This window comes from Primulina eburnea, chromosome 16 (genome assembly GCF_022965805.1).
Source record: "Primulina eburnea isolate SZY01 chromosome 16, ASM2296580v1, whole genome shotgun sequence".
Lineage (NCBI taxonomy): Eukaryota > Viridiplantae > Streptophyta > Magnoliopsida > Lamiales > Gesneriaceae > Primulina > Primulina eburnea.
In genome coordinates this window covers 29,174,393-29,201,374 of record NC_133116.1, presented here as the reverse complement: position 1 = coordinate 29,201,374, position 26,982 = coordinate 29,174,393, and the positions used below count along the sequence as shown (strand labels likewise).

Sequence of the window (26,982 nt, the reverse complement as noted above, 5' to 3'; positions counted from 1 at the left end):
AAACTCATGCTTACTCTCAAGCTCAATCATATCTTAGGACCTTCTACAATTTCCCACGACACGCCCTTAATAATCCTTGCACTAACCCATAACATCAAACTTAAAGTGAACTTACAAATATTTCCCAAAAACAAGGGTACACGGACCCCGTGCTTGGGTCCGGGAGAGGGTCCGTGTACTTACTGCCTAGAATGTGTCGGAAAACGGAAGGGGCACGGACCCCGTGTTTGGGTCCGGATGGGGGTCCGTGTAGGTACTGCATGTCAAGTGTCTCGAAAAGGAAAGGACACGGACCCCGTGTGAGGGTCCGGGTTGAGGTCCGTGTGGCTACTGTCTTGGAACACCAAATGGAAAACAAAGGCACAGACCCCGTGCTCGGGTCCGTGTGGGGGTCCGTCTGCACACTGTACGAAGAAACCTGCGAGAAAACTTATGCACATGCCTACACACCCAAATTGACACTTGAACACTATGATTCAACACCTTAAGGACACCATAACATTGCATAAAACTTATATAAACCCTTCAAGATACGACGTCCACCATACTATCCAATACAACGCTAATTAGCAATTGACATCAATCGAGTTCCTACGACTTTAAACTAATTCAAACACCTAACGACGTCCAACAAAACCTTGAAAAATACAACAAACCTCAATACTAACATACTCATACGCAGCGACGATCGCCCGTCGATTTCCAACGAAGCCTGCAACATAAAACTTCAAAAATACAATGATACCAAACTTTTCTTAAAATTTCAGTTTGAGCAGTCACACAAAAAATATCATAACTCTCTCATTTTTCGTCCAAAAATCTTGAATTATATATCAAATCGAAGGTATCGAAAAGTTCTACATTTTTGCCGTTGAATGTTTTCCCAAAATATGAACAGAAAAATCGCAGTTTTGACATGAACAGTAAAAACGAGTTTTAGATCTAAAAATTTTCCTTCGAAATTGATCCGATCCATGATCCGCTCAAACTACTATCATCATACATAACTTTTACGCATAAAAACAACGAAATTCGATATATGACTTGATCGACACAGCAAGAACAGAATATACGTGCCTTACTGATGATAACGTTACCGAAAGACGACACCGAAGCGGAGATAGGAGCGAGGTTGATCCGGGACGAACGTGGCACCGTTTCTCTTGAATAACATGCAACGAAATTTCTGGAATTTGAAGGGAAAAAAGGGGCGGCTGCCGAAGCTCTAAGAACCCTAGGCTTCTTCTCTCAAAATAAATAATAAAGCTTGAATTGGGGTAGTGTGTGTGTGTTTGTGCGATTTTCACTGTGTGTAAAAGTGGGTTTGTGTGTGTGCGTGTGTTTTAAATATTTAGGAGACTAATTGTTTAATTAAAATAATTATCTACTAATCAAACACTAACACCCCTATACCTTTTAAATGAAACTCTATAATTAAAATATAACACACCAAACTAGACTTTTAAAAGTTCTAAAATCATAAACTCACAAAAATAATCAAATTTAGGATTCAAAATACTAACATCTCATAAAATACTAAATTTTAAAAGTTTTAAACTCTTAAAATTACTAAATAAAGATTTAGGCTCAAAAATGCTAAAACTCACTAAATTATTTAAAATGCCCCCAAACTCAACTTAAAATAAAATACCATCTTTAAAATTGCCAAAAATCATCCCCGGGTCTTTTCCTCAATCCCGCCTCGAATAATCGCCTGAAACATGAAACTCGAAAGACATTTTAACGTGCATTACATACACGTAATTAAATTGAAAATAATGCATTTAAATAATTATGCATGACTAAACTCTTTTAAAATAAATTAAATGCTTTACTAATTTAAATAAATGCATGAGTTTTACGTGTACGAAATTGGGCTCTACATATATCCTGGAAAATCGTAATAATCGCATACGGTAACATTTCTTCGATCCGGTTTCAATTCTACATATCTCAACATATCAAGAACACATAATAGAAATCAAAATCTGATTTCTCTCAACATCTCAACTTCAAAACATGCTGAAATGTAGCAATACTTACTTCCTTTGATAGCTTGTAACAAGAGAAGCACAAATATAAGCTCGGATCGAAAATCGGACTGTTAGATTCTTGCATGAGTAGAATTCTTGTACATGAAACTTTAAAGATGCTAAGCTCTCGGTTCTTCCTCCTGCAATTCTGAATGAAGGAATGTATTACAACTCATATATATATCTTGCATGGTGAGAGGAAAATGGCTTATTCTTTGTTCAACACGTCTCGCGCATATGCGCGACCTTCTTCGGCGCATATGCGCGAGACATAATGTCTCAGCGCGTAGCATCATGGTGACTCGCGCATATGCGCGCCCTCCTTCAGCGCATATGCGCGAGGTCCCTCAAAATTCTTCACAACTCTCGGGTACCCTCGCGCATATGCGCGGGTACACGTCGCGCATATGCGCGAGGTGTTCTGCCTATTCCGCGCATATGCGCCCGGTCTGGTTGCGCATATGCGCGAGGCTCATTCCTCGCACAAAATTCCACTTTTCTTTTAGCTATCCCGGTTTGATCTGTTTCGTCTATAATCACATCACCATTATCCACAAATCATATCGGATTACAGTAATCAAAATTTCGGGCATTACATGATCAAAGCAATTTTAAAACGATAATTAATCAGTTAAGTACACAAGATATGTTTATGGATATTCGGAGACTTCAACTGCTCCTACATCTCCCCTTCTACCTCCACGGGTAGGATCCACTAGAAGACTTTGATTTATACAACACCTTGTACAAACACACTCAGCTAGGACTTACAATACTGCCTAAACTGAACTCCTAGCTACGACTGAAGGCAACACCTTTCAGTCAACACTTCTTTAACGTCTATGTGTCAAAGACTACATACACAAGTTTAACGTCTTTTTGTTCCCTCGACTGGGCTGAATGCTTCTTTCTTAAGCTGATATAACTTTGAAGCATGCCTTTTTTTTTTCTCTCTTGTATTGTATTATTGTTGTTTGAGTTTTCACCGATCTTCTCTTTATATAGGGGGAAAAACTGATCGTACTGTGAGACTCATTGATTGTATCCGTTGCATTTGAATCGGCTTCTTGGACTTTGTGTATCGTCTTTTTGACTGCACTTCTGAAGCGTTTTGTCTTTAATGCTCTGATGCAACGTCCATTATTGTCTTTTGACTGGATAATGGCTTTGTACCTTCTCGCACAGCTGGAATCCACTAGCTGTAAGCTGTCTTGATGCTTCAGTTTGATCATCTTGACTGATCTTCAGTTGGGCTAGCTAAATCAGTTGACTCGTCAGTGGAACTGATTTAGCTTCTTCAATTGATCTGGCTAGCTGGGTTCATCGTTACTTGGGCACATCATCGGCTGGCCAAGCTTTTGAGGTCTTTCTGCTGAATCACTTATCAGCTGGACTATCAACTGAACTGCTTGCTTGAAGAACCAGTTGGAATGATTCGGTTTCGGCGATCAGTTGGTATCTCCGATAGCTTCAGTTATGGCTTCGTAAACTTGATTAAATCAGTTTCAGCTATCTGCGCACTAAGGTAGATTATTAGTAACACAATTATCAAGTTTTGTTATCATCAAAATCAAGATTGAGAACTTGAAAAATTCCCACAAAATCGAATAACTAAGGGAAAAAAATTCAAAACTTACATTGCAAGCAAAGAAGGTTTGACAGCTGTTTTCCTTCCAACTTCACATAAATTGAGTGTGTGTTTCGAGGGGGGCGAGTGCAGGTGGTTAGGGGCGTGTGTGTTTAGGTTTAGGTTTAAATAAAAAACAAAAAGAATTTTTAATTAATTAATTAATGAGTTTAATCAACCATAGTTTTTAAATAGTTAATTAGGCTCATTAGTATTAATAAAATCATTAGGTATCAAATTAAAAGATTTAAAAATACATATTTCCAAAAAAATTCCTTATAAAATACATAAAATCCCTTGCTCCCACTAATTAATTTAAACTTGATCTTAAAAATACAATAATTCTTAAAATATTTTAAATAAATATTTTCTTAACTAAAAATAAAAAATTAGCTTTTAAACCTTTAACACCACAATCGTATCCGGTCCTCCGTCCCCGGCTAACCCTGATATTCGTCTGAAAATCTTTAAATTATGAAACCAAGCAAAATTACACAATTAATCATTTAGTCACTCAAAATATATAATCCATACATCCAAAATCGTTTAATTAAAGTATTTTAGCAATTTAATAATTTTGATACATTCGGCCTACGTGGACTGATTTTCGGGTGTTACAAATAACAAAGACCAATTTTGGGGCTGGTAATATAAAAGAATCGAGAAACCCGTTTTAATTACGTTTCTTTTTAGTTTATTCAATTTAAGTTGTAAGACGATTTTGTAAGTTTATTTATGTTTTGAAATTTTTACGTTTTAAAGATAATTCTATTATGACTTATAAATTGGTTGGCTAGAATTTGTTATATGATGCTCGTTGTTTTCAATTGTATGATTGTTAAACTAACTCCGACTGTCGAATAACATAAACTGATATGGGTTCTCTTGTGAATTGCTAATACTTGATAAGACCAAGCTTCGGAGCTACACCCACCTCCAGAAAGGAAAGGGTCCATCCAAAGAACACAGCGAGGTCTGCGTAGAAATTTCCGGGTTTGTTTGGTAAATATAAACAATTAATTTCATTTTTATTTATGGAACTTGGATTGCACTTTCCTTAGCTCTCTAAACAATCTTCTTCTCTTCAACTCTATTATCTGATCCATTCCCAAACCCTAATTCCTATCTCAAAATCTCAATACGCGTGGTAATTGATAAAATGAAGAGAGTGTTTGGGGCGAAGAAAGATAAAGAACCCCCTCCATCCATTCAAGACACCACCGATCGGGTTTGTGACTTTTTTCGTTGCTTCTTTATATGTATGTATATCATGATTGACTTGTGATCGTTTTAGGTTTGTTTTATGGGTCCCAAATTGTACTTGTGATTTGAGGCATCAATAATTGTTAGACTAAATCTGCCCATTATCTTTGTTGCAGATCGGTAAAAGAGGTGACAGTGTTGATGATAAGATCAAGAAGCTTGATTCGGAGCTTGCGAGATATAAAGAGCAGATAAAAAAGACTCGGCCAGGTCCCGCGCAAGAAGCTGTCAAAGCTAGAGCTATGAGAGTTCTTAAGCAAAAGAAAATGTAAGCTTTTTCCCAGCAGCCATGCACTGTATATGACTTGATATTTCGTTTCCTTTTCGTTTGTTTTGAGAAATCTATCGAGCATTTCCGATTTTTCCCCCCCTCATATTCTCAAAAGTCAAAACGTTCTTGAGCATCATCTCGGACGGTAAATTGTGCTTCATGACGACACTGATAGTGCACGTTATTCTTTCTATGATTCGAAGTTCATCAGATCTTTATTGTAGTTTAGAACCCTCTTTTTGACCTGCACTTTCTCACGGTGTTCGCTCCACTTGATATATTTTGTCATTTCGTATTTGAATTCATGACGAAATAATTATTTTTGCCTTTCTGAAAGTTAGATAAATGCTTAAAAAATATACGAGTTAGCTTAATATAAAATTAAATCAATTTGACCTTATAAGCCGCATGCCCGCATTTTAGTTTGGCTTAAGAAATAAATGTATCAGTCACATTATTATGTGTTTCTGAAAGTTAGATATTTGCTAAAAAATATACGAGTTAGCTTAATTGAAGACTCAAGCAATTTGACCTCGGTAACCACAATTTTGTTGGACTTGAGAAATCAGTTTATCGATCAGTCATATTATTGTGTGGAAGAATAATTTTGAAGGTTTAATGATGGTTAGCATTTTTTTTTGTGCTCATCAGATTTTAGGCTAAAGCTGGATTATAACAAGGGCTAGGTTGTTTTTAAAAAGTCGATCACTGGGTAGTTTTTTGTTTTGATTAACTGTTACAAGGAAAGGTAAGGCCAGGTAGATTAGAATAGTTAAAAAAATGGGATCAAATTTACAAGATAAAGTGAGTAAACAATTTTTTGTCTTCTGTTTAATTTGAAGAGATTTTGTTGTATACAAAATGGTCTGCGGCTGAAATAAGGCACTTCTGATGAAAGTCATCTTCATAAATTTTTTCAAGGATCGGTAAAATATATCCAATTTGTATAATGGTAGGCCAAACGCAGGCAATGTTTTCTCGTATTCATAAATTATATCCTTGTCATCCGTTATTTTAGAATCGACAAGGGAAGATTAAACTTGGGCACTTTTGTTCTCTGCTTTTTTTTTATAATGGGCACAACTATCATAATATTATCTTTGTTTTAATGTTGATTGTTGAATGATGGTCAAGTAAGTTGACATTTGGCTTATCGAGAAGGTACTTATTTTCCTTTAGTCGTTTTGAGGCATCGACATTTTTCTTGTAGGTCAAGTTGTTCTTTTTGCATATTTCTCATGTTCATGATGAAGAAAATCGTGTCTACCCGCCCCCGAATATCACCCTAATTACTCATGTTGCTGTTAAGTTCAAATTGAAATGTTAATCTTCTTATTGGAAAGTGTCTATCTGCCTTGTTCCTGTGCATCCATATTCACTTCTTGTTTATATGTTTTCACGGTTGTTCATCCGTACAGAAATGATGGTATTAGTATTTATCCTAAGTCGATTTGACTTCATCGAGAACGTTCACATTGAAATGGATAATATACTCATTTTTCCTAATTTTTTGGACAGGTATGAAGGTCAGCGTGACATGTTATACAATCAGACATTCAATCTTGATCAGGTTGCATTTGCTGCTGAGGGAATCAAAGATGCTCAGCAAACTGTATGTGTCTTAGATATTCCAATTTTTTTACTCTCCAATGGCTTTATTTTACATTGTTCATTTAGTAGGGATTTGCAAAAACGAAAGAAGCAATAATACTTGTATTTACTGATTTATCTTGCAATTGTAGAACATTGAGAATTATTGTTATGTCTACATATCTGTGTAGGGATTAAAATTTTGCGCTGTTCTGAACTTCCCAGTGCTGAAAAGCTGCTATTTGTTGATTGATGCTATGGCTTAGAGCATTTCTGACATTTTAAGCTGACGCACATAATTTTTTGCTGGTCTTTGTTTAGTATGACTGATATTTGAGCTTCGAGATAATATGAATTGCTGACAAAGATTTACCCTATTGTTTATTTAGTATGGCTACTCTGGTTTCTTGGAATTCGTGTAAATGCACTTTCGTCATTATGCCCTGTGGGGAAAAATTCAGTATTTGTTAGGCAGAGTATATTTTTAACATGATTGGACTCTGCTGCCTGATCCAACCAGCCATTTGCCACAACGGAGACGCACACTTTGTGGACTTTATATAGCTTATCCAAGTTTAATATTTGCTGATGTGCCTTTTGTGCTGCCCATTTAATATTCGATGTCAATGCTTGCTTGACAAGTTTAGTGCCATGGATGGGATTGTCAAAGGCTCAAGTTAACCAATAACGACTTTCTGCCATATTCTTTCAGATGTCAGCTTTAAAGTCAGCAAACAAAGAGCTTAAAGGAATGATGAAGAATGTGAAAATTCAAGACATCGATGTTTGTATCTCACTCTTGATATTTTTTTTCTCTTCTGCGTTCAGGATGTGATGTTAAATATATTTTCTGATATTGCGCTGTTATTTGTATTGTTTGTAGAACTTACAAGATGAGATGATGGACCTAATGGACGTTAGTAATGAAATCCAAGAGTCCCTGGGTAGAAGCTATAATGTACCTGATGACATTGATGAAGATGAACTCATGGGTGGTAATACTCAATTCTGTACTAATACAATTGACTAGAATCATGAACCACTAGTTACCATTTGGGGAATTTTGTTCTTCATGATTCTTTAATTATGGTGGTAGCAATGCGTCATCTGCTTGCAAATTATGATCATTGAAATCTGTGTAACTTTTCTATTTCATTGATGCCATCACTTAATCACTCTGCTTCTATTTAAACTATTGATTCCATCATGCAGAACTCGATGCTCTGGAAGCAGACATGGGGTTTGAAACCGAGGGTGATGGAGTTCCTGCTTATCTCCAACCTGATAACGATTTGGATGCAGAACTCAACTTGCCAGCAGCACCGAGCGGGCATGCTCCTATTCCTGCCGGCCGACAGGTAAATTTCACATTCCTCATAGCCTGCATAGAACAATGATTTTCCCCATCGTTGAGATGAAAACATCATTTTTGAGTTAATCATCTTCCTCATACACAAATGAGTTAATCATCTCCCTCGCCGAATGGTTGGTTTTCATTTCGCTAGTCTAAAGGATTCATGCTTTTAGAATTCATCACCAAAATGGCATGCCTTGTGATTTTTCTGTGTTTGACAGGGTGAAGATGAATTAGGGTTACCAGCTGTTCCTCGAGCTTCACTCCGGGGATAGAGAAGATTCCTATGTCGATTCATGTTTATAAGACAACCAAGTGATTGTTTATCTTCTTTTAACGTCAATGTATCGGTAAAGATTCATACAGTAACTTGTGTTTCCGATTAATATATTTTGTAGCGTAAACGAATTTGCTTTGCTAAATAAAATACGACTCCGGGAAAGGGTAAAAACTGTTTGAGGTACTGTCTTAAAACTAAGAATGAGAAAAAATACCGATCGTTTTATTATCAGACATTTATGGCACAATAAAATAATGTACATATCGAATTTAACGATATATCGAATATTTCTGTACGATATGATAACGTATCAAACTTTCGGAATAGGTATCGATATTAAATTTAAAAAATTTCAAGATCGAAATTATTTATATATATTTTCAACAATTATAATATAATACTGTTGGGTATTTTAGCTTTTTCGTGATGAGAATAACACAATTTTTTTTAAAAAAAATTCAGTTTAGATGGCATTATACTATTATCTTACCGAAATTTCAGTATACCCAAATTTTGTTTTGGTAAAAAGGGTATGAAATTTCGGTATACCAAAATTTTGGTACGATATCGATATATATTTTTCGGTATATACCAATTGGTCGGTACACTATTATTTGCAAAATCGGTATACCCTAACAAACTAGGCGTACTTAAAACGCAAATTCACGGTGTAATATAGATGGTGTATGATAACTGGGTGTGCGAATCCATTTCCACACTAGTCAATTCTATATCTAGAATCAATATTGGTTTCAGATACAAAAACAAATAGATTTTCCGGCTAAGCTTTTCATTAAATTTGCGAACGGGGACGAGTCCCATCATTAGTGTAATTATAAATTTATGTTATATTTTTAAAAATATAATATTATGGTAAAAAAAGAAATATGAAGTATATAGTTTCTGAAAATAAAGACACTTTAGATATATAAATGTTTTTGAGGCAGCTAAATTGATCATAGAGCTATCAGACCTGGGTAACAAGATAACGAATGCTTGACACATGAATATCATATTACCTACCATCTTCTCGGAAAAGAACAATGTGTACTATTTATTATATTCATATTGCATAAAATTTCATTTAAATAATCAAGACAACAAAATATATACAGGTAACATGCAATGAGGGAGACAGACGTATCACATTACAAATAAACTTTTTAAATTATTTTCATAAAAATGGATGAAACAAAATTATGAACGAACCAAGACATACTGAACAGAACAGATAACCAACACTGGGAACACATTACCATCACATAAGAAGGTTAACCTTGTCAATCTACTCAAGATATGGAGAGAAAACCGTCAAAACTTCTTGGTATACTGGCTTCTTGAAATCCACCGCCTGTCAACAAATTTTAGGAGAACATTCAATTTAACATTCGGACGAGATGTTAATGAGATGCTACATGCTAGATCCAAGTATCCAATTTTAATTGGTTAAAAGGAGTGTACTTCTCTTTGAACCTCGCATGTCCAAATCAGTGTTGGACCATTGGATCTAGCATTCGGGCATTAGCCCTTATGTAAATGTAGCAATAACTCAAACTGCACGAGAATAGTCATTTCACAGTTTTAAGGTTCAAAAGAAAAACTAACGAGATCAACAATTTGTTGTGACGACAACCATGACCATTCACCAAACTCGGCCTTCTCAGTCCCATCACCTGAAAGATTGATTTCTTCATCCTTGTCCGGTAAATTTTAATAGAAACCTGTAGTATTGCAAGTCATCAGTTTTTGGCAGACTAAAATATCATTCCGAGAAGTACAATTGTAAAGGGTGGGAACATGTGTAACCAGCAACGGCACGAGTGCTCCACATCAATGCCGAAACTACACTGGCCAGGCCGTTTTCTCTTTGCATATTTACCATTTCGTTTTCACTAGTCAGACCTCCTATGATAGCTCAATTTAGTCCCTCTCACTCTCTCGCTCTCTATGATCTAGTAATCTACAATAGTTAAATTGGAAGAGCGTCACCAATGCCGTCACTATTTGATCTCTCATATACTAATAGTTCTTTTCTTGAGTAATTTATTTAAAAAGAGGGGAAAAGGTGGCACTTCGAGTTTAAATTTATCAGCATTGTAACAACGAATCCCTAAGAATCAACTGTTCAAAATCGAGTTTATGATGGTTCGAGTAGGCACAAGTGCTTACCATTTCTGTGCTTGACCTTTCCAGTCTGAACCCCATTGCTGATTAAGTTTATCCCTGACTTCTGGAGGGAAATCATATGTTAACCAATATGGCACCTGAAGATGGAATTCTCTTTCAAGACTAGCTCAATGATGCATTAAGACATAAAGCAGGACCAGAATTTTGAGTTTGGACATATCTATAGAATAAAAAGCTTCCATTTTGTAGGAAAAAAGACACCTTTTTACTTTTCTGTTTTAACATTTTCAATGCCTTTACTTGAAATATGCCAAAGAAGAAATAAACCAATTAACGCTCCAACCATTCATACAACGATTTACTGTTTGATTGAACTTTTATGCAGTTTGACGTCAACCTCTTCCACAGTTGTAAGGTGTTACAAAAGTGCACCACGAGCCAAGTACAAACTTTTATCAACATGGCTTTCTGAAATCAAATCATTCTAGCATTTGAAATCTCATCAACTCCTCTTCTTAGCCACGGGGCTCACAAGGCTTATCATAGTTAAAAAATCCTTCAATTAAACCTACTGTCATTCCTCTACTAACCCATCACCAACCATTCATTTGCATGAAAAACAATTATACCTTTCCGCTTCGTCCTTCAATTTCTCTTTCTTTCTTTCGTTTTTTGTTTTTTGACAAAAAATCAGGGAATCTGAAATATTCACATTGAGCATACGGCATACCAGAATAACCACGGGGAAGAACAGAGTGGGGGCAGGATTGTCATAATATGAGCTACAGAACAGAACGGGGGCAGTACCTTAATTGCATTGAGTAGCTTTTTCTATCTTTTCAAACCATGATGTCTTTTTCAGAAATAAAAACTCGTAAAATAAACACATCGAATTGAACAAGATTGTACCTCAGCCACAATATCAGCAGAGGTAACTCCAGTTTCTTCTCTCAACTCCCTCATGACGGCAGTCCTAGGATCCTCTTTTTCATCAATTCCTCCCTAAAGAACGAGATTGAATTTTAAAAGTAAGAGAAGATTAGCATAAGAAAAGAAACGAAAGATTTAGATACAACAACGGTAAAAAGTGCATCCACGAAGTAAAATTCTCGGTTTTACATGGGTCCTGTCGATTTAACTGCACTTCCAGATTGAAAATCCATATCAACTAACTTTCAATATAAGTATATCACAGAGAAATACAAAGTTTCAGAAACATATACAGGATAAAACCCAAGAACGAGATTTCCAGAACTGTAGATTTCTCAAATTAGCAGCCACATCCATTATGCAATATATATCAAAATTAGAATCTCACCTGAGGCATCTGCCAAGCATCTGGTATATCAAGCCTGGAAGCAGCAAAAATCTAACCCAAATACACAAACATACATAAAATCGTCAGACGCCCAGTAGAAATCCAAGAAATATACATCGACTCACCTTTTTAGAGAGGTTGATTAGACAAATCCCGACATTTCTTCGGTAACCTTGAGGTGGGTTTTCCATGGATAACGAGAATGGAGGCCGGGGAATGATTTTCTTTGGATTCGGAAAGTTGCGTGGGAGGAAAAGAGACGCTGGATGCGAATGAAGGAAAGGGCGAGTGAAAGCCATCACGCTAACTTCTACTTTGCCTTGCTTTTAGTGAGGATATGTAATTACTGCAGTGCCCTTCCAAACCTCACAATTATAATAATCAGCAATTAATAATATTTACATCATTGTAATTTTAAAAAATGTGCATTAGGTTTTGCTGATCAAACGAGGATGAATATTTCTTTCTCGTATTCTAATATCATTAGATTATATGAGTTTTTTATATTTTTATAGAAGTTATATATTTTTGAAACGTCCATTCCTCGTTTTTCTTAAAATATACTAAATTTATATATATATATATATATATACTTTTACACCATTTAAAGTAAGCTCACAATCTATTTTACTCAAAATCTAAAAGTGCAGTAAAAATCATAAACCATTAACGTCAAACCAAACCTAAAACTAATATTTTTCAAAAATAGCATAACTTTTAAATCATCTCAAAAACCACTCAAAACATAAAAGTTATAAACATAATGAAATATTTAAAGAACTCTTAATACCATAATAGCGTGGAAAACTAGCATCGGTCATTGGGTTATGTGCACATCAGTCCATACAGTTTAACCATCAAGTCCTCCAACATCATTATAAACATCCTGACCTACATCGTTCATACCTAGTGAATCTAATGACTCATCAAACCCTAACTGAAACATATCGTTCTACTAAAATACTACTAGACAGATTTTTTTTTTGTAACCATTTTCAAAAATATATTTAAATGCATACATGCAATAACAACTGTCAATCATGTATTATAAAAAGGTAAACAACTACCGGATAAAAATATTGCAGTTAAAAACAGTTTAGTATCCTCATAACCCTAGATTGTTGTTTAAAATAATTCAAGCGTAACCTTCAAAATCCTGCTAAATCATCAACGTAGTAAAATGTGAAAATGTATAAAACAAACAATGTTCATCCATGACCCATAAACATATAGTGCGGAAAAATGTAAGGTCATCGGGTTTTCACGTGCACCCCTAGCTCAGCCTACTCAGTCTTCAGCGCCTCCAGTCTCTTCAACCACATGATCACCTACATCATTCACAGCTACTGAGTTTAAAGACTCAACACACCTGAACCGATATAACAATTACATATATTTAGCATGCAACAGTGAAAAGTACTGTAATTAAAAATACATTTCATGAGCTTCAAATCGCAAGCATAAACGTAACATGATAAAACATAAACATGTTCCTATCGCATCATATCAACATATACCTATTCACTTTTCTTTATTTGATTTCCGTTCAATAGTTGTGATTTTTGTATCATCGTATTAGTCGATGGATCTATCTACATATAACCGTGATACCCGACGACGGGGATATCAGTGACAATATTACCCATCCACTGAGCCTTGGTCTTACATGTCATCGTATTATCGTATTATCATATTAGTTACAACCAACTCTCTTCCTCCAAAAGCATGTCATCGTATTTATTACTTATAAAAATCATGCATATACGTAAATTTCCTTAAAATCAAGCATGTAACGTATTTTTCATATTTTCATAAAATGCCATGTTCATGATAACATAAACATTTAAAACATGACAAACTATTATCAGGGCGCCGCCAAGATTGCTAACCGACCCGGGTGCAAAATGACTATTTTGCCCCTGAAAACCCTAATTGACCATCTTACCCCTGAACATCAAAATTTCGACCCAAAGCCAACCAAACTCCTTAAAACACCTCAACACAAAAATACAATCGATTCCTAGACATAACTTTGAGATTGTTTCATAACTTATACGATTCGTTTTAAAACTTGGACCGGGGTCCTAGTTTTAATCCGAATCATCCCAAAACTTAACCAAACATTCCCAAATTTTTACCACCACTTATACACACCCTATCAGCCCATAAAAAACCTAAATCAGACCACCTAAGGCCCTAGAACATGACCAAATAGCAGCTAGGAAAATTTCTGCACAAGGAGAACTTTCTAACCCTAGTGCACCTAGCTCCCACAACTCGACCCTAGGCCCGAAACCAACGTGACCAGCCCTTAATCAACTATCTCAAGACCAAGACCAAGCCATGAACTCCCTCCCGGACAACCAATCCCACACCTACAGCCTCTATGTGCCGGATCACTCGGCTCACCCATAAAACAACACAACTTGCCACATAACTTTCGAACCTCCCCCGACCTTGCGTCCAGCAGCTCATGGACCATTTACAACCTTGACACGGACCCAACAGGGTATGGACCATGGCCTGGACCGAGCCCATGCACGCTGCTTTCCCCCTTTACCTGATCTAGCCATAACAACCACCGAGAACACAAGATTCGATCGACCCCTAAGCCCCATGCTTCAGACCTGATCTCGACCCTTAAATTCCCTAAAACTACTGTAAATCGTCTCTTAACGTCAAACCCACAGCCCCTACTACCATTTTAATAGAAACTTGAGTTTCATGAAGAAAAAGTGAAGTTTTGTCATGAAATTTTGGTCCTCATGCATATAATATACTAAATCTGATGTTTTACAGATGTTGCTATCATTTCGTGTGCTTGTACATTTTCGGTTGATTTTTTGGAAAAGTTTTCAACATATAGAACATAGTACTTTTTGATACCTTCAATTTGGCAGGTAAATTCGGAATTTTTGGACAAGAAACAAGTGAGTTATGATCATTTTTGTGGGACTGCTCAAACTACGATTTTTTGAAAATGTGTTCTTGACATATTCTGGAGATTTGTTTGTTGCAGGCTTCGTTGGGAATCGCCGAGTGATCGCTGCTGCATTTAGGTATATTGGATATGGTGTTTGGACAATTTTTGGTGTTTCGTTTCGTGTCGATAGGCACTTGGTTGCATTAGAAGTCGTAGGAAGCGTTTTGGTGTCAATATTTGGGTTCATGGGTTTTGTTGCGCTTTTTGGTGTGCGTTGTTGTTTTGGGGCGTTGTCTGATTTTGAATCATTGCCATAGCGTCCAAGGATGAGTATCGTTGCATCGGTTTGAGTCGGTTGGGCGTGGCATAAAAATTTCATCAAAATGTGTTCATTGGGTTGGTTGTGCGCAGGGTTAGCGCCGCAGCCCTCAGCAGGGAGCGCCTCAGCGCCTGTCCTGCGCAGCATTAGCGTCACGACGCTGCCCTGGTGGCGTCGTAGCGTTAGAGCTTTGGCTCTGCTAGCGCCGTGAGGCTAGGTAATGCCGCAGCGCAGCATTGTTCCATGACTTTTAAACCACTATTTTAGGCTCATGTCTTCCATGTTCGGGGAAATGTTCACACTTCATATAGAGATTGTTTTGGGGTTCAATGTCATTGTTTAGTACGACGATTAAACGAGGTCAAGTCCCGAGTGATTTAGAACATCATAACTAAATTGTCATTTCGATGGTGAGCACGACTATTATGTCTAAGTTATGGAAATTAAGTGCTTGAAATTGTGTTAGTATGTGCAGCAGTGGCCCCCAAGCGAGACCCAATGAATCCCTTAACGCCATGTAAATATATTCTACGTGCAAAAGAAAATATTTTATGTTTTTGAGATATGCTAAATGTCTTGTGACCAATTATAAACGGGTTTGGAAGCCGGTGAACGTGGCCGGTGACCTCTCCACCCTGATAAAACATGACCGTGGATCTCATGTATGTGGTAGTGGACATCATTGTCAGCCCAGTACTGTGGTTTAGTCTGAGCATTCATATTTATATACGGGTCACTTGCTTTGAAACATATCTCTATGCAAAATGATGATGTTATGTATGTCCAAGTATGTATGATGCAAGTATGCTTATGAAACGTTTTACGATATGATGACACGTCAACGTTTATGTAAGTAGGTTCAATTTTAAGTATGTACACTCTACTTTAAAATGCATGTGATTTTATTATGTATTACTTGTTATTTTCAGTTTGTACATGTTTATTCTTTATGTAGAGTCCAAAAAATCAGTACACGTAATCTCATGCATTTAATTAATGATTAAATTTTTTATTTAAGTTTAAAATGATTTTTGTGGTCATGATTTATTTAAAATGCATCATTTTAAATTAATTATGTTTATGTGATGCACGTTCAAAAGGTTTTCTTGAGTTTCATGTTTCGAGCGGTTATCCGATGCGGGATCGAGGAGAAGAGACCGGAGACTATTTTTGGTAATTTTAAAACGTGGTAAATTATTTTAAGTTAGGATTGGGGCATTTTTAAATGATCTATAATTTTTTAGTATTTTTAAAGCCTAATTGAATTATTTAGTAATTTTAAGATTTTAAAACTTTTAAAGATTTATTACATGTGCATTTTTATGTTTAATTAATAGACTTTTAGTAAAGTTAGTGGTTGATTAACATTTAATTAGTTGCTAAATTTTTATTTAGCAATTTTTAATTCCCTAACTACTACCTAAACTCTCACACACAAACACTTTTATACACACCTATACACGGCCAACACACACACACATTTTCATTTCAGAATTTATATTTTTGAGAGCAAAAGAAACCTAGGGTTCTTGTCTAGAGAGCAGCCGCCCCTCCCCTTCAAGATTACAGCAAGGTTTTGTTGTGTTTTCTTCAAAGAAAATCGTTCCACATTCATCCCGAATCAACCTTGCATCTTTCTTCGCGTCGATATCATCGTTTTGGTAATTTTAATTATCAAAAGGCATGTATAATCTGTCGTTTCTGCATCGATCTCGTTGATTATGTTTTGTGGTGTTGATTATGTATGAAAACATGTGTATATTATGTGGAAGTTTGAGCAGAAACTTGTCAAATCGATTTTCGAACGTTTTTAGATCTGAGATTTCATTTTTCACTGTATTTTGAATACTGCGATTTTTTGGTCGTGATTTTGGAAAAGCTTTCAGCATATGAAACGTAGATATTTTCGATACCTTCGATTTGATATAAAATTCAAAATATGTGGGTAAACATTGAGTAATTTATGATGTTTTTCGTGGGACTGCTCAAATTGCATTTTTTTTTGAAAATTATGTTATTCATGTATTCTTGAGGTTTATTTGTTGCAGGCTTCGTTGGAGACCTTGGGTGACTGCTGCTGCGTTTAAGCATGGTGAGTATGATGTGGGGTTGATGTTTGGTGTTTCGTCTAGTATAGATAGGCACTTGGTTGTATTAGAAATCGTAGAAAATATTTTGGTGTCAAAATTCATGTTTATGAATATCGTTGCGTAGTTGTTGTGTGTCGTTGTTTTGGGGACATTTATTTGAGTTGAATCCTTGTCATAGCGTCCTAAGATGAGTCTCGTCGCATCGGTTCGATTCGTTTGAGCATGACTTTTAAAATTGCATCAAAATGTGTTATTTTGGGTTGGTTGTGCGCAGGGATTAGCGTTGCAGCGCTCGCCAGGGAGCACCAGCAGCGCCCGTTCTGCTCAAGCCAGGCGCGGCGGCGCTGCCCTTGTGGCGCCGCGGCGTTTGGCCTGCGGCACTGCTAGCGCCTAGGCGCTGATAAGTGCCGCAGCTCAGCACTGTCCAGCGCCTAGGTGCTCGTCCATGACTTTTTAAAACACTATTTTAGGCTCATGTCTTATATGTTTTGGGAAATGTTCATACATCATGTTTGGATTTGTTTCGGGAGTTGATGTCATGGCTTAGTGCAATGATTAAAGGAGGTCATATCCCGAGCGATTTAGAACGTCATAAGAAAATTGTCATTTTGGGTGGTGAGCATGATCATTATGTATAAGTATGAAAATTAAGTGCTTGAACTCTTGTTAGTATGTTGTAGCAGCGGCCCCAAGCGAGATCCAACGAGTCCCTCAATGCCAAATAAATATGTTTGACGTGCAAAAAAAATATTTCAAGTTTTTGATGTATGCTAAATGTCTTGTGACCAAATTTATGTATGGGATTGGAAAGCGGTAAAGCATGACCAGGGACCAATCCACCCCGTTAAATCATGAACAGGTTTAGATCAGGATTGGAAATGCGTACGGAGACCAATCCACCCATTATAGCATGAACGGGGATCACACGTATGTGGCAGTGGATTCTTCCCTGTCATCCCAGTACTGTGGTTTAGTCTGATCAGGCGTTTTATGTATGGGTCACTTGCTTTGAAACATGCCTCTATGCAAAATGATGAAGTTATGTATGTACAAGTATGCAAGCATGTTTATGAAAAGTTTTCACGTTATGGCACGTTTGTGTTATGTATCTATGCTCAAGTTTAAGTGCAAGTTCAAGTTCATGTATGTACGCTCTATATTAAAGTTGCATGTGGTTTTATTACGTATTACTCATTACTTCCAGTTTATACGTGTTGAGTCTTTAGACTCACTAGACTTGATCGATGCAGGTGAGGAGGATTTGGAGGAGACTAGGGGTGGGGACCAAGGAGCTGGCTTGGACTGAGCAGAAGGCTAGACCCGAGGACCGCCCAGTTTTAAGTTTTAGTGAAATGTTTAAAAATACTCTGATTTCTTGTTATCGGTTATGAGATTTTTAGCAAATATTTTGGTAAACTTTACTTTGAGATATTTTGTTTCATTGGTTGTAGGATGAACGGTTTACATTATCAGGATTTTTGAGGTTCACTTTTTATTTAAGATAATTTTTAATTTTTCCGCAAATTTCAAGTAGTAAAAAGTACGGTACGTTACAGTTGGTATCAGAGCGGTGTTCTTGTAAAGGGTTACGACTACTGCCAGTTGCGAGAAGCTCACGAAGTCACACCTCAAGTCTGTAAGTTTTAAGTTTTTGAATTTTTCCATGTATTAAGCATTAAGTCATGATTTCAGTATGTTCATGTTTCAAGCTCAAATTACGTGCATCGTATGCTATTGATATTATATTCATGCATGTTGGGTTTACGTGTTGGGTAAATTTTAGAACATTATGCCCTCCTAGACGTATGGTTAACCGCGAAGCTAGGGATGAGGACAGAGAGGCTCGAGAGGAGGGGAGATATGTAGTCACAGATACTTGCGGGTATGACTCAGTTCTTCACACAGTTTGAGGGGAACCAGACTGCAGTTAATGCAGAGGCGAGGCCTCGACCAGAAGCAGTGTACGAGAGGTTCAGGCGGATGAGCCCAAAGAAGTTTTCGAGGGACCATCGACCCGATGATAGCCGAGGGATGGATTAAATCCATCGAGGTGATTTTTGCCTTTATGGAGTTGCAAGATGCAGATAAGGTCAGGTGTGCCACATTTCTACTGACCGGGGACGCTAGGATATGGTGGGAGAGCGCGTCCGTTGCAGGGAATTTGCAGACCATTTGATCGAGCAAAACTTGCACTGTGGAATCCTTAATAAAAATATGATTTTGTATGCTCAAAAATTAATCGCAAGTGCTCGATGTCAAGTAATAGTATAATGTACGTGAGTACAAGTATCGTCCTACTGAAGACTGTATTTGACAATTATTATTTTCAGTTATTAAATCTTTAGCAATGAAAATTGATTGGTTGTCTTAGTACTATCATTCTTAAATAAATACGCAAATAAAATGATTCAAGAATTGGATAATGAAATATAATATCTAAAATGGTTGATTTAAAATTCAACGAGAAATGAATTTGTTGGGAATTTTAGTTTACCTACCTCTCGTTAATTAATTAATTCGTTCGATAGAGATTGTATGCTTCCTATATGATTTCTTATTCAATTGAACACACTCACTCGAGTTATGCCAAAATAATTCTACTCAATGAAGTAATTGAATGTCTTTAATTATTTATCAAGAGTGAATCGCATGTCGATTTATGAAATCCACTAGTTTTCGCCCTACCGTACTATGACTATCGGCGCGTATCCAATTTCATATGTCTATGTAAATTGTAGATCCACGGATTATACTACTCGTTCCTATTACAAGTTATTCTCTCGAACTCACTCGCAATATAAAAACGTTATTAAAGTTAGCTACGCTCTAACAACACGATAAAAAAATAGTACATTCAAGAATAACGCAACAATCGAAATATAAATTGATTAGATCAAAGTTTGAGTTAGGATCCCCTTAAATCCTAACAAATATTTAAATTTTAGCTACTCGAATTCATAGTGGAAATAAAAAAACAATGTTTAAACAATAAATACTAAATTAGAAATACTTGAGTTGACGAAAAAAGCGAAGAACGATGCTCGGAAATCTTCGAATCTTCAACTCCAAGCACCAAAATCCTCTCCAAGCTTGTCCGGCTCTGAAAAATATGTCTGAATGCCTCCCCAAATCGTCCCCTCAACCCTTCCATATCCCAAAATAAGGTAAGAAATCGGACAAGAAATCTTTCCAAAAATAGTTGGCGCTCGGGCGGTAGAATATTACCGCTCCCGAGGGCCACACCTTCTGTAGTTTTGCTTGGGGAATACGGCAGTCGCGCTCGGGCGGTAGAATTTCACCGCTCGAGCGCCGAGTCTTTTGTAAGTTTTCTTTTCGGAAGGCATTTCTCGAGCCCGGGCGGTAGAATATCACCGCCCGAGCGCCATCTTCTCTGGAAATTTGCTGCGCGGATCACCTCCGCGCCCGAGCGGTGAAATTCTACCGCCCCGGGCGACAGTCTTTCTGTATGTTTTTCTCCTCGGCTTGCACCTTTTGCTCCAATTTCAGTTTCTCGGTCATTTTACTGCAAATTCATCACGCCTTAGCGAGACGTGATCATATGCAAAAGCTTACTCTAAAACGAACAAAATGTAAAGGAAATGTATGCGTGCCGCAATGCAAACACACACACACAAAACTAATGCAATAAAACACGTAAAAACCACACCTATCAACCCCCTCATACTAACCTTTTGTTTGCCCTCAAGAAAAATAGGTTACAGACCACAACTAAAACATGAACAGACACAAAGTGAAAGTATTAAAATAACTAAACTGATGGCGAAGTAGCAAACTGACATCTCCTGCCTCAGCGGGTTTGTGGACCACATCCAATTAGTCAAATCACAACATCCATTAATACCCCTTTCAAAACATCGCAAAACATTTGTATTTTTCCAAAAAGTGTGGTCGTGTGTTCTGTGAATATTTCTAGCTTGTGTTTCAGATAGTTTTATTTGCAAATCATGTGGATCGCTGAATCAACAAGTCAACGCAAGTTTCTCTATCCTGAGTTCTGTTTCTATTCGTGACCAACCAGTGAACACATAAAGTGGTAGAGTTTCATAGTTGAACAACAAAATGTAGAGAGTCAATAACCATAAGTGCTCAAGTGGTTCGGAAAGATTGGGAGTATGTAGATCATTTTCATTATGCACTTGTCAAAAATTTTCTATGACATTCCTCAACGCCTTACATCTCCATCTTTTTAGCCTTGGGATAGGATTTCATCCCTTTTTGGCTCCCCCACACCTTACATCCCTTTTTTTTCTTTTCTTTTTTGGCGCATAGTTTTCTCATGCGTACTCCCTAGGCTTGGGATATAGGGTATGTTTATTTATCTGGCCTAGGGATGAATTTTTCGGTCCTATGCACGATTGAGATGAAGGATATTTGAGGTATACTTTTGATTTTCTACTTGAGTTCAAGTTCTACTGGTCAGTCACTTATTTTAACAAGTCTTCATTCAAGTTCTACTCGCATCTCATGTTTTTTTCAGTTTCCCTCACAGATTATTTTGAACTTAACTGTCATTCACACCACTTACCAAAATCCACTTTATGTGCATATGAAAACTTACAAGTCACCGGGGGATTTATAATGAGTGATAAGACTAAGCAACATGCAGTCCATTTAGCCCAAAATCATCATTGGCTACCAATCTACTTGTTTTACCATCAACTGACATATATGCGAGACACATACTAATCGACCCCCTCATACTAATTCTGTGCAATGTCCCCATTGCACCAAAGAAAAAAACACACAAATGCAAACATTAATGCAGATGCAGAAACAAATGCAAAATAAATGCCCACATGAAACATCAATTAGAAATAAAACATAAAGCAGTAGAAAATGGAAGTGCAAAGAAGGAGAAACAGTGAACTCCCCTGATCAAGGTTCCTCCTCGTCGTGCTCCGGTGGTGGCACTCCGGCTGCATCGCCCTGCTGAAAATAGTCATACTGAAACTGTAAAACTCAACAAAAGTACAAGAAAGAAAATTAAAACGAGTAGAGAGGGAAAGAAATTAGTTCTCTATTTATAGTTGAGAGCTAGACTGCAGTTTTCCCTCAGTTCTGATTATTTTGGAATCGAGTGACTCCAATTTGTCGTTCCGTTGTGCCACCTAAATATTTTTTCAGTCATTGAGAATTGACTGTGAATGGCTCATTTTTTTCATCTCTCACAGTTATGTCTCCCGAGGGGAACACCTTGGTGATCATGTAAGGGACCGTCCACCTTGACTTGAGATTGCTAGGAAACAGGCGCAGCTTGGAGTTGTATAGCAGCACCGCTTCACCTTCTTTGAATTCTATCGACGTGATGCGCTTGTCAGGTGCTAGCTTTGTACGCTCTAAGTACATGTACTTCAGGTGCGGAGGCCGTGGTTTTAGCTCACGTGTTGGCGGTTCCTCAATGCTTGACTTCTGAGGGGTCAAATCTCTTCGATCCCCCATGTCCTCCAATTTCATCCTTTTTGACTTCTTCCATTGATGGTTGGCATTACAGTACACAACTCTTGCAGATTTTTCTTCATCAAGTTCATCCTCCTTCAATTCAATGGTGAGCGTGGCTTCCAATGGCTCCTTCATAGCATCATGCACAAATTGTCACACAAGTGAATCCGATGAATCAACTATAAAACAATCATTAGTGTGCAGTGTGTGCTTAAGAGCGTTAAAAACATTAAAAGTGATTTCTTCCTTTCCCACTCTCAATCTCAACTTCCCTTCTTGCACTTCAATCACGGCCTTGCCAATTGCAAGGAACGGTCTCCCTAAAATTAAATGCATCTCCCTATCATCTTCCATGTCAAGCACCACAAAATTTGTAGGAAATGTAAACTTTCCCACTTTCACCAACACATCTTCTTTGACTCCTCGTGGATGTTTGACGGATCCGTCAGCTAGTTGCAAGGACATCTGTGTCAGTTTAGGCTCGCCCAATCCAAGTTTCCTGAATACAGATAAAGGCATAATTTTAATGCTCGGACCAAGATCACATAAAGCTTTAGGAAAAACAACATCACCAATCATGCAAGGGATAGAAAAACTCCCTGGATCCTTTAGCTTTGGTGGGATCTGGTTTTGTACCAATGCAGAGCAATTTTCAGTCAATTTTACCGTCATGTGATCCTCCAACTTGCTCTTATTAGCTAAGATGTCTTTCAAAAATTTATCATAACTCGGCATTTGCATCAAGGCATCAGCAAAAGAATATTGATGTGCAATTTTTTGAATACCTCAAGAAACTTACCGAATTGCGCATCAAGTTTTGCTTTTTTCAATGCTGCAGGAAAATGAGGAGGTATAACAATTTTGGATTGTGCTGTGGGTGCTGGTGTAGAGTTAGAAAACTTACCTATGTGCGTACCAACCGCTTCTTTTCCTTGATCTTCTTTTTATTTTTCCTCTTGTTCAAGCACTTTTCCATTCGTCAATGCTATGGCTTTCACTTGCTCTTTCGGGAAAGTCTCAGTGTTGCTTGGCAAAGTGCCTGGCTCTCTACTTGCTATCATCTTCACTAACTGCCCAATTTGATTCTCTAGCTCCTTTATCAATGCATCCTGATTCTGTAGTCTAGTCTCGGTGGCTGAAATGAACTTAGACATCATCTGCTCCAAATTGGATTTTTCTTCTCTAGGAGGGTCAAATCTGTACATCGGTTGTTTTCCATACAGTTTTCCTCCCTGTGGTCGATTCTGAGTGTTTTGACCAACCCAAGAGAAGTTGGGATGTTGCCTCCATCCAGGATTATATGTGTTGGAGTACGGATCATTCCTTGGAAGATTTTGGACTCCCAATTGTTTCACTGGTGCCCCTTCTAGCACATAAAAAGGACCATTGTCTTGACAGTCTTTATTATAGTGTTCTCCTCAGCATTTTTCACAAAATATCTCTTGCAGACGCATAGCCATACCACCCATATTCAAATCATTCAGTTTCTTGTTCAAGACATCAAGTTGTGCAGTAATAGCTGAAAGGTCAGTTACCTGGTGAACTCCTGCACTTCTTCGCTGGTTATTCCTTTTAGATTGAGGATGATAGCTGCTAGCAGCCATCTCCTCCAACAACTCATATCCTTCCTCAACAGTTTTTCTCAACAGGTTCTCACAAGCAGCAACATCTATCATAGTACGATTAGAAGTAAGCAAGCCATAATAAAAGGTTTGAACGACTAACCCAAGTGGCAGTTCGTGATGAGGACATTTTCTTAATAAATCCTTGAAGCGCTCCCATGCCTCATATAAAGTCTCCTGCTCGAATTGAGCAAATGTGGTGATGTGTGCCCGCAGTTTCATGGTCTTAGATGGAGGAAAGTATTTGATGAGGAACGCCTTCACCATATCCTCCCATGTGGTGATCGAATCTACAGGCAAACAATTTAACCATGCTTTAGCTTTATCACGTAAGGAGAAAGGTAATAAACGCAATCTAAAAGCATCATCAGAAACTCCATTAAATTTAAAAGTATCGCAAATTTCAAGAAAATCTGCGATGTGCGTGTTCGGGTCATCTGCTGCAGATCATCCAAACTGGACTGTATTCTGAATCATCTGAATTATAGCTGGATTGATTTCGAAGTGATTTGCCCGCACAATAGGCCTCACAATGCTAGGGCGTGCACCATCCAAGGAAGGCTGGGCATACTGTAGCATCGGTATGCGGCGTGACATCTCAACATGTCTAGCATAATGGTGTTCCTCCTCATGATCGTGCTCGTGCCTCTCCATCAGTTCTTTCAGTCTCTGCTGTCGTCTTCTCCTGTGGAAAATTCTTTCAATTTCATGGTCAAACTACTCAAGCTCCACGTCAAGTGACTTTGGCATGCACTGGAAAAGATATCTGTAATAGAATTTGGAGTGTTAATTTAATAAAAATGAAACAATGCTAAAGAAAATAACTAAAAATAAAATTGTGAATTAACAGTCCCCGGCAACGGCGCCAAAAACTTGATCGAGCAAAACTTGCACTGTGGAATCCTTAATAAAAATATGATTTTGTATGCTCAAAAATTAATACCAAGTGCTCGATGTCAAGTAATAGTATAATGTACGTGAGTACAAGTTCGTCCCACTGAAGACTGTATTTGACAATTATTATTTTCAGTTATTAAATCTTTAGCAATGAAAATTGATTGGTTGTCTTAGTACTACCATTCTCAAATAAATACGCAAATAAAATGATTCAAGAATTGGATAATGAAATATAATATCTCAAATGGTTGATTTAAAATTCAATGAGAAATGAATTTGTTGGGAATTTTAGTTTACCTACCTCTCGTTAATTAATTAATTCGTTCGATAGAGATTGTATGCTTCCTACATGATTTCTTATTCAATTGAACACACTCACTCGAGTTATGCCAAAATAATTCTACTCAATGAAGTAATTAAATGTCTTTAATTATTTATCAAGAGTAAATCGCATGTCGATTTATGAAATCCACTAGTTTTCGTCCTACCGGACTATGACTATCGGCGCGTATCCAATTTCATATGTCTATGTAAATTGTAGATCCACGGATTATACTACTCGTTCCTATTACAAGTTATTCTCTCGAACTCACTCGCAATATAAAAACGTTTTTAAAGTTATCTACGCTCTAACAACACGATAAAAAATAGTACATTCAAGAATAACGCAACAATCGAAATATAAATTGATTAGATCAAAGTTTGGGGTTGGATCCCCTTAAATCCCAACAAATATTTAAAGGTTAGCTACTCGAATTCATAGTGGAAATAAAAAAAACAATGTTTAAACAATAAATACAAAATTAGAAATACTAGATTTGACGAAAAACGCGAAGAACGATGCCCGGAAATCTTCGAATCTTCAACTCCAAGCACCAAAATCCTCTCCAAGCTTGTGCGACTCTGAAAAAATATGTCTGAATTCCTCTCAAAATCGTCCCCTCAACCCTTCCTTATCCCCAAAATAAGGTAAGGAATCGGACAAGAAATCTTCCCAAAATTAGGTGGCGCTCGGGCGGTAGAATATTACCGCTCGAGTGCCACACCTCTGTAATTTTGCTTGGGGAATGCGGCAGTCGCGCTATGGCCGCCCGAGCTCCATTTTCTATGTAAATTTGCTGCGCGGATCACCTCTTGCGCCCGAGCAGTGAAATTCTACCGCTTGGGCGCCAGCCTTTCTGTATGTTTTTCTCATCGGCTTGCACCTTTTGCTCCGATTTTAGTTTCCCGGTCATTTCCCTGCAAATTCATCACGGTTTAGTGAGACATGATCATATGCAAAAGCTTACTCTGAAACGAAGAAAATGTAAAGAAAATGTACGAGTGCGCAATGCAAACACACACAAAATAATGCAATAAAACACGAAAAAACCACACCTACCACCCTTTCTTGGGATGACTTTAAGGAGATATTCTACTCCAAGTACTTCACAGAAGAATTACGATCCAGACTGACCAAGGAGTTCATGACACTGCGACAAGGAGATGGTAGTGTTGCAGAGTTTGTCAGGAAGTTTAAGAGGGGGTGTCACTTTGTGCCCCTGATAGCTAATGATGCCTAGAGTAAGTTGAGGCATTTCATCGATGGATTACGGCCGATCTTGCGCCGTGATGTCCGAGTTGCCGGTCCTACTACCTAAACAGTCGTCGTGTCTAGAGCTTTGGCGGCAAAACAAGATAAGAGGGACATCGAGAATGACAGGCAGGGCAAGAGGCCCTATCAAGCACCACAGCACCACAGCACCAGCAGCAGTGGCGACCACAGCCTAAGAGGCCTTACCATGGGCCGCCAGGGAAGAAGCCTTATC

General features: G+C 37.6%; 2 protein-coding genes and 1 non-coding gene across 3 annotated transcripts; 2 read left to right on the top strand and 1 right to left on the bottom strand.

Annotated features, from left to right (window-relative positions):
- The first annotated feature begins 4,574 nt into the window (after positions 1-4,574).
- LOC140817149 (vacuolar protein sorting-associated protein 60.1-like) lies at positions 4,575-8,589 on the top strand. Its single transcript, XM_073176759.1, has 7 exons — positions 4,575-4,888; positions 5,040-5,191; positions 6,713-6,806; positions 7,497-7,568; positions 7,668-7,779; positions 7,997-8,142; positions 8,360-8,589. The coding sequence occupies exons 1-7, from the start codon at positions 4,820-4,822 to the stop codon at positions 8,411-8,413; spliced, it is 699 nt and encodes a 232-aa protein (XP_073032860.1). The 5' UTR covers positions 4,575-4,819; the 3' UTR covers positions 8,414-8,589.
- Positions 8,590-9,561: 972 nt separating this feature from the next.
- LOC140817284 (nudix hydrolase 26, chloroplastic-like) lies at positions 9,562-12,196 on the bottom strand. Its single transcript, XM_073176925.1, is given in 7 exon segments — positions 9,562-9,769; positions 10,024-10,116; positions 10,118-10,139; positions 10,588-10,682; positions 11,455-11,547; positions 11,864-11,914; positions 11,989-12,196. Coding segments are annotated over 7 exon segments (594 nt in total). The 5' UTR covers positions 12,163-12,196; the 3' UTR covers positions 9,562-9,703.
- Positions 12,197-24,389: 12,193 nt separating this feature from the next.
- Positions 24,390-24,495, top strand: LOC140817602 (small nucleolar RNA R71). The gene has a single exon (XR_012114816.1). It is a non-coding gene; the product is annotated as a small nucleolar RNA R71 (small nucleolar RNA).
- The last annotated feature ends 2,487 nt before the right edge of the window (positions 24,496-26,982 follow it).